At 30.0% G+C, this 9,426-nt stretch overlaps 1 protein-coding gene across 1 annotated transcript in view; it reads left to right on the forward strand.

The window, feature by feature from the left end:
• LOC117179916 (homeobox protein SIX1-like) overlaps positions 1-9,426 on the forward strand; it is an 84,564-nt gene that overhangs the window by 73,439 nt on the left and 1,699 nt on the right. Inside the window, exon 4 of the mRNA XM_033372122.1 lies at positions 8,236-8,725. Within this exon, the coding sequence (XP_033228013.1) occupies positions 8,236-8,725 (490 nt within the window). The remainder of the gene's footprint in view (positions 1-8,235; positions 8,726-9,426) is intronic.

Here is a 9,426-nt window from a genome sequence, read left to right on the forward strand (position 1 = left end):
CAAATATTTGCATTTTTATCAAAAAATATAAAACTTTTCTTAAAGCAGAAGAGTTTTTTATTACAAAAAAAGTTGAGTTTTCATCCAAAAAGGATTCCAGTTAACTCAGTAACATCAAAAATTGGATTTTTGTAACAAAAAAAAATAAGTTTCTACGAAAAAAATTGAATTCTCAATCCAAAAAGACGAATTTTTTCAACCAAAAAGGATGCAATTTTTAACAAAATAATTAAATTCTCTGCCAAATAGTTGCATTTTTATCCAAAAAATATCGATTTTGTAATAAAAAGATGAATTTGTTTGTTGTTACCGTTCTCAAAGTAATATAACCGTCTCAGAACTCTAACTTTCAGGCCATATGAAACTGTATGTTTGGTATGCTTAATATTTTGGCGGGAAATTTGAAATTTTTTATTTTGATTATAAGATTTATCTATCGCATATTTTTTATCTTCCATATTCATAAAATGAATCAATTTCTTATTTTATCTCACACATATAAATTTATATGTAAAAATTATATATGGAAATTATGTACAATGATATTTTAAAATTAGGTATAAAAACTTATTCATTTCATAAATATACGTAAGAGTTTTCGATGAACATCTTATAAAAAATACCATGTTTATCAATATAATTGTCTAGATCAATGTTTCATGTATAGAATATTATTTTTTATACTCAAAGCTGCTAAAAACATTAATTTTCCAAGTATTGAAAAAAATTGTTTCCATGTCCAGCCAAAATTTCAAACATACCATTTCGGCTGGCCTGAAAGTGCTCTAAGAATTGTAAATAAAAGTGAGTTTCATAATTCTTTTAATGTTTTCATGATTTTTAAAAACCAAAATCGGTGAAAAGAATCACGGGCGGGATGTTTAAATTTTCGAACCAAATAGCTGCAATCGCTGTCAGAAACGCAGCATCTGAATTACAAAAAAGTGTTTTCTGTGAATTTTTTATTGAATTTCATTTTGTATTATTAAAAAAGTTGTATATATTTTTTCCAAAATTTGCATTAAAAAACCTCCGAAAATATATATTATATGTCTGTATACACGCTAAATGAAAAAATAAAAATGACTGTCGATAAAAATAAAATTTGAAAATAAAATTCATAAACAGGAAAACTGTTTTTATACAACCATTAAAAATCTCTGAATAGAATATAAATACATAAAAATCATCTAAAAATCAGAATATATTATTAACTGCATTGCGAAATTTAAAATAAGCTAAATTGAATGACTTGCATCTAAAACTCAACTCTTTTTATAGTTGAACTTTAAAGTTGAAACCGTTGTTGGAGATTAGTCATTCAGTTTGAAGGATTTCAAATCTAGAATTAAGAGATTTCTTTCTAAGCTATTAAACTTGTTATCTTTGATTATTTTCTGATGAGAGAAGTTTATAATTCACATTAATTTGATATGTTTTAAACTTAAAATTACTCAACAATTAGGACTTTACATTTGAGATTATATAATTTGAATATGGAATTAGTCTTTTTTAAATTACTCAGAAATCACGGCCAAAAATGCTATGGAAACAGGGGAACTAAGGTGATTTTTCACGAAAATAAAGGAAAGCCGGGGAAAATAAATTATTTTTAATATAATTGTATGAAATAAAATTTAATCTATATATACAATAATGAATTTAATATAAAAAGCTTTAAATTTCTAAGATTTGAAGTTGAAGTATGCACTTTCAACAAAGTAGTCGAATTTTCAACTAAAGGAGACAGATTTGCAACCCAAAGACGAATTTTTAACTAAATAGTTGATTTTTCTAGTTAAAAATTCAAATGGTTTGCAAAACCAAAAGACACATTTTTAATCAAATAGTTCAATAAAAAAAAATGTTTTACTCCAAATTTGGATTCGTAACCAAGTAGTTAAGAAATTTCAAGCAAAAGAGACAAATCTTCGCCTAAAAAGGTTGAGTTTTTAAGTCACAAATATCTTCAAGCAAATGGTCGAAGTTATAAATAAAAACGATTAAACTTCAGCTAAATAAATTGTTACATTTCTAGCCAAAAAGGCGAATATATTTAAAGACAGTTCAATTTTCAACAAAAAATACCACTTTCGGCGAAGAAAGATCGATTTTTAACTAAATATCTAAAAGCAGGAAAAATTAATTTTTAATCAAATAGTTTAACTTTCTCTCAAAAGAGACGAATTTCCAAGAAAGTAGTTAAATTTTTAACTAAATAATTAAATTACCATGGCAAAAAAACGACTTTCAGATGACAGTTTAATTGTCAACAAAAACGTTATTTTTCAACCAACAAAGATAAATTTTCAACAAAAAAAGATGCCTTTTCCACCATCAAAGTGAATGTACAATCCACAAGGACGAATTTTCTATCCCAAAAAGACTAAACTTTCAAAAACCCGTCGAAGTTTCGGAAAAAATAATGTCTTGAACATTGAATTTTCAATCCACAAAAGATGAATTTTTAACCAAAAAATATAGTTAAGTTTTTAAGCTCAATAAACAATTTTTTTAGAGGACAGTTAAATTGATATGAGAGGAAAGGTGCGAATTCTGTAAATGAATTTGAATCACGCAATTGGAAATCGTTCAATTTCAAACGCGACTAATTAAAAATTTTCGAAGCATAAGGCTATAATGCGAAAATAATAAATTTTGAATGTTTTCACTCAAAATGGAACATCATTTTATTGTTGTTTATGTCAATTTTTAAAGAATCATTGTATTTTAATTTGAAATACGACCAAATAGTTCAACTTTCAATCAAGAGGCGAATTTCCAACAAAATCGTTTCATTTTCAAACCAAAGAATGAATTTTGACTAATACATCGATAATTAATAATAAAAAATAACTAATAAATAAAACAAAATATATTGTATAGCGAACTTATGAGGAAAATGGAAAAAGTCGATTAGTCGCATTTTTCTTCAAACAGTCGATTTTTTTTAAAGTTAAAAAATTTGCACGATCTGATCTCTCATTGTACGATTTGGAATGATCTTGTATATTTAATTCATCTTAGTAGTTTTATTCAGAGGGTCAAAAAATTTAACTCTACGTGGTTGGCTAGACGAGGTGTGTGAAGATTCATCATAAAAATGTTCCAGTAGTGTGAATTCCAACTGGCTGCTGGAACAGCCTTCTGGAATCTCGAGATAACTCGTTAATTTACGATCCGGACAATGAATAAAAATTCTCCAAGACTTCTCCGATCCGAATCTCGATCGTCGTCTGTCTGTATAGACGGGCTTAAATCGTATTTTAGGTAACTTTACAACGAAACGAAAATGGTTACTCCCTGGTTTTACGAATGCAATAGAATGCAACGCTCTTTATGGCAAAAAGAACATTCTGTCAACTTCACGAATAACAGTTTTCCATTTTCTAAACCTCTATTTTCATTTCAAAAGATTTCGAAATCAAGGACCGATTTATTCATTTGTGGTGAAATTTAATTCTAAAAACAGTGAGAAAATACATGACCTTTGACCTTTAACGTTTTATCTCTGCTCTTTGGATTATGTATGACCTTTCATTATTAGCCGCTGAACTTTAAACTCTTAACATTAACTTCTGAACTTTGACCTCTTAAGTTTTATCTCCGACCTTTAACCTGTATCACCTGAGCCTGTTTCTTTTATCCAGTCTTTCCCTCATCAGGCTAAAAATATACATAAAACTTAAAGTAGACGCCGCATTTCCACAAAAAAGACTTTTGTAGCTTATTAATAAGTTATTTCATTCAAATCTATCTGGTATCCTTCATCTTACTTCTCTTAATTCGCTTTCCTATATTTCCTCTCTACTCGCTTCCCATATTTCTCCATCCCAGTATTCTCTTCACTACTTGCTCTTTCCTCCTTTTTACTTCCTTCACTTCCACTCCCTTCACTGTCATTACTTTTCTTCCTCTACCGTTCTTTCTCCTACTTTTCCTCCCTTCACCATCTATCCCTTCCATTACTTCCGATTTTCCCTTCCCATCCCTTTCAACACTTCTCCCTCGTATACTTCCCCCATCTCTCCAGTACTTCCTTTCTCAGCCTCACTTCCCTTTCCCTTCTTCCCGTACATCTCTTCCCCATTCATAATTTCCCTCTTCTTACCCCCTTCCCCCTTTCATTACTAACCTTTACCTTACATCCCCCTTCGCTTCCCAACCCTTCTACCCATTCTCCCCTATATACTTCCCCCTTGTATACGATTTTTGATTAAAAATGATTGTTTTTTTAACAGTGTAACTGTTCGGTTTAAAATTATTCTGTTTTATTTAAGGATTCATGTTTTTGGTAGAAAACTTATCATTCTTGGTTAAAAGAAATGTATTTTATTTTAGGTTGAAATATCTTTTGGGTGAAGTATAATAAACTATAGTAGATTTTTTGTTAGAAAATAATATTTTAAGATTATGATTTAATTTTTATAACTAAAATTTCACTATTCGGTTGAAAATTCATATTTTCCGGTTAAAATTCAACTATTTAGTTAAAAATGTATGTCAGTCGATAATCCGTCTTTTTTGGTAGAAAATCAATATTCTTGGTTGAAAATTAAACGGTTTCGAACAAAGCTCGTCTTTTTGATTTTGAAATTCAACATTTTAGAAGTCCTTGTTTTCTTTATTGACTTCAAAATCTTTTTTGTTCAAAATATCAATCTTATTAAAAATTTGTCCTTTTGATTGAGAAATTCATCACTTTGGTAGAAATGCAATCTTTTTTAAAAATTAAAATTGCAATTTTTTGGTTGAAAATAAACTTGGTTTTGATGAGGATTCAACTATTTTGTTAAAAAGTGGTTCCTTTTGGTTCAATTCAACTGCTTTTCATTTAAAATGAAAATCTTTTATATAATTGTGTATGATGTGTAGAATTTCGTCTAGAGTTTTACTGTGTAGAGTTCGTTTGTGTAGAATCGCTACCGCCCCATTTTGCGGAAGACTATAATCCTATGGAGACAAATAAAAAAAGAGGAAAAATGGTGGAGGGGGAAGAGGGAAGAAATCCTGAGAACCTTCACGGGTGTCGAAGCGAGTCCTTATCAAAGCAGTAGCGACCGGTTCTGGGAAACACCCCGTAGACACGATCCGCTGACAATTCCATATCAAGGTGGTACGTCTAACTAAACTAAACGACTTGTAAAACAAGCGCTTAACGGTTGCAAGAGGTGAGGGAAGGAAATCAGACAGACCAGATACCAGACTGTCTTTGGATCCCAACCAGATCCCACTTGTTGCGTTTTAACTTCCAGGAGGTCCAACCGACTAAATTAACTTTACGAGATGCCGAGAGTGATCTCCCCTCTTCCTCTCCTCCCCTCTCCTAGCTTTCTCACCTTTCCTCTACTATTGCACATATGCACAGGTGTCATCCGACCATTAGCTTCCCTTCTCTGCTGTTTCTGCTCGCAAATCCCTTCCAATTATCTACCTGGACAAGTGGACATGTATCTATACGATATATCACAGAATCGCCAGACATGATTGTTAAGAATTAATTACCAACCCAACAAATTGCATCTGAATTGGCCCAGCAGGAGAAATATTTTAATTGAATCTACAATCTAGATCTTGGTTATATGCATATTTCTGAAAGATATATAACTTTCGCGTTTTAAATCTGGGTGTCTTATAGGGAACATTTTGAAGTCTTCCAACTTCAGAGGTATTCCAACATTAAAGTTTCCTAACCTTAAGGTCTTCCAACATTAAGGTCTTCTAACCTTATGGTGTTACAACATTGAGGTCTTCAAACTTTTTAGGTCTTCTAACCTTGAGGTCTTCGAAATGTAAGGTCTTCCAATCTTGAGATGTTCCAACATTAAGATTTGCCAACCTTGAGTTCTTACAAATTTTAAGGTCTCACAGCCATGAGTTCTTCCAACTTTGAGCTCTTTCAAATCCTAGATTATTCCTATCTTATTTTAAAACCAATTACAGACATCATGCTCTTTCTCCTACCCCCCCCCCCCTTCCTTTTATTTTTCCCTTTTTTAACGAATTTTTCTTCTCTCTCTGTTTTCAATAAAATTTTCCCTTTTCCTCGTTTTCTTTTTAAATTAAATGCGATCTGAATTAATAGAACTTTATATGAAAATTCAAATATTTTTAGTTGACCTAAATTCTCTTTTAATTCATCTCCTTTAGTTTAAAATTCTACTGCGTTTGGTCGAATATTTAATTATTTTGTTAAAAATTAATCTGTTTTTCTCGAAAATGCAACTTTTTTAGATACAAAATTAGTCCTTTTCGATTGAAAATTCATATTTTTTGTTTAAAAATACAACTATTTGGTTAAAAATTTCACTTTTTTGTTTAAAAAAATCATCTTTTTTTTTGGTTAAACATTCAACTGTTTTCTTGAACTTTCATCTTTTCAGTTAAAAAATTCATCTTTTTGGATTGAAAATTCATCTAATTTTGTAGAAAAAACATCTGTATTGGAGGAAATGTACTTTTTCGATGAAAATTCATCTCTTTTGTTTGAAGGTTAAACTATTTTATTGAAAATTCAACTTTCTTGGTTAAAAATGAACTTTTTCGTTAAAAATTCATCTTTTCTGGTTTCAAAGTCAATGGTCAACTTTCTAGCTTGAAACTCAAGTCTTTTATCAGTAAATTTGTTAAAAATTAAAATTTTTTAATACAAAATTGAACGGTTTTAGTTATTGAAAATCCGTTTTCTGTTTTTGAATTCAATGGTTCTAGATTAAAAATTAAAATATTAAAAAAAAAAAATTTTATTGAACATTCTTTTTTTTTATTCAGGGAAGCCATCTTCCTTGGTTGAAAATAAATGTTTTAGATAAAAATTCAACTGGCTTGAAAAATTCGTCTTTTTATATTAAAAATTTAACTACTTTCTTCAATAAAATCCATCTCTGTCGTTTGAAAAAATTCGAATTTTTAGCTTTAGAACTCAACTTATTTCTTGAAAATTAACTTTTTTTAAAAGAAAATTAATCTTTTTTCGTTGAAAACTAAGCTGCTTGACTAAATGTGAAAATACTTGATTAGAAAGTTAGAAAGTTTAACTGATTTGTTGGCAACTAATTTGTTCGACTGAAAATGCAATTGTTCATATTGTTGAAAATTCGCCCTTTTTGCGTCAATTTAACGGATTTTTATTTAAAATTAGAATCTTTTTTAGTTGAAATATAAACTGTTATATTTTTCTTTAAGAATTGAACTTTTTTAATGAAAATTCCACTACTCAGTTGAAAGTTGAAATACTTTGTTAAGAACTAATTTTTTTTGCTAACAATTTTTCTGTTTGGCTTAAAAGTAAATTATTTTATTAAAAATTAGTTGTTTTTTTGTTTGATTGAAATTTGAACACTTTTGGTATAAATATTATCTTTTTGGCTAGAAATGCAACTATTTGACTAAAAATTGATCTGTTTTGTTGAGGATTCAACAATTTTATTGAAATTTCGAAGTTTTTGGTTGAATTGAACTGTTTTTTATTCAAAATTAAAATGTTTTGATTGAAATATCAACTATGAATTATATTTTTCGTTGAAAATTCGCCTTTTTGGCTGAATTCAACTGGTTTTTATTTAAAATTAAAACCTTTTTTTTTGATTGAAATATAAACTTTATATTATATTTTTTGTTAAAAAATCACATTTTTTGATTAAAATATCAACTATTTATTATATTTTTTTTTTAAATTAACCGTTTTTTGTAGAAAAATTATCTTTCATGGTTAAAGTGAACTCTTGTTGAAAATTCCACTTTTCTGTTAGAAAAATCAACTGTTTGATTTTTGGTATAAGTTAAATCACCAGAAATTAAATAATTACCCTGGTCGACAAAGTAACCTCAATGATTAAATTGCAACTATTATGATGATATTTCGTCTCTTTTGCTTGAAAGTTAAAGTATTTTGTTAAAAATTAATTTTTGTTGTTGAAAATTTGTCATTTTGGTTGAAAATTAAACTTTTTTTGTAGCAAATCTTTTTTGATTGGAAATGCAACTATTTAGTTGAAAATGATACAAGTTTCGGCTTAAAATTTATGGAATTGAAGTGTTTCATATTGAATTTAATATGGTAGCTACCTAAATTTTATTTCAAATCATTTATTTCCCTATTACTCCCCTATTCCCGTGAAAAAATACCCTATATCCCCTCTCTTTGGATCACTTTGAGCTGTAAAGTCTACAATTACGCCAATTAAAAATTACAACCAACATTAGTTATTAATGAATAATAATTTTTTATTCCAGTGGTCAGAGAGAAGACAAAGGAAATGGTGGAGCCCTTGGGGATTCGAGCTGTGAAAGTGGAGATGACACCAAACTATCGATTGGCCCACCCACTCACAAGTTGTCCCTTGGTCAACAACCACAGACACCTTCGTCGTGTGCTGTTCAACAACAACAGCAGCAGCAGCAACAACAAATGGAGCACCCTCAGTCCTCGAACATGTATCAGCTTCCACCTCCAGTATCAGTTTCGAGTCCTCATTCCTACCACCAAGGTCACACGTCGACCTTGAGTCATTCACACACCCCAACACATCATATGCAACCCCATGACACGAGTAGTGAGAGTGGTGATGACAAGAGAAATCTCCATCATCAACTTCAGCATCATCTCCAGGGAGGTCATGGTACCCATAGTCTGGTTCATCCCACCGCTACTTTGGCTCAACATCCTTCAAGCTGCGCTCAACAGAAGACTCAGCTTGATTATATGCATCAGTACTATCCTCAGGTGGGTTCTAAATTTTTAATTAACCTACTAGGTTGCCCAGTAGAACGCAGGAAATTGTTTTTACTTCTAATTCAAAGGGGTGGAAAAGTTGAAAATGGTCAAGGTGTCTAGCGACCTTGAAAACCTGGAAATCGCCTTGAATTTTTTCGGGAGTTACACACCAGATTGCAAACTATAACTAAAGATTTCAAAAGGTTTCAAAATATATCAAAGATTTAAAAATATTTAATAGGATTTTTAACATTGTACAAAGGTTTCATGGATTTGAAAGAAAGGCTTGTGCACCAGATTTCAAATATTTCAAATTTCACAAAGCTTTTAAAACTTTCTAAAGATTTAAAGGATTTCAATTATTTGAAAAAGAGTGTGGTACACCAGATTTCCAAGATTTGAAAACATTTCGAAGATTTAAAATGATTTCAAAACATTTTCGAAGATTTGAAAAGATTTTCCTTACTCAAGATTTCAAATAATTAAATTATTTCAACGAATGAAAAAGATTTAAGAAAAATTTTACGAATATTTCAAAAGATTTGACAAAGAATTGAAAAAAAATTTCCCAAAGATTTGAATAAGGCGTTGTCGACACGTGGAAGTCTCAAAGGGGGAGGGTCGGTAAGGCCGGTTTTTGGCCTAATTTATTTTTGGACCAAACAATCTGAAAAAATCATGGTAGTATCTTATAAGTATCCCGAGTCGAT

Source organism: Belonocnema kinseyi, chromosome 9 (genome assembly GCF_010883055.1).
Source record: "Belonocnema kinseyi isolate 2016_QV_RU_SX_M_011 chromosome 9, B_treatae_v1, whole genome shotgun sequence".
Classification (NCBI taxonomy): domain Eukaryota; kingdom Metazoa; phylum Arthropoda; class Insecta; order Hymenoptera; family Cynipidae; genus Belonocnema; species Belonocnema kinseyi.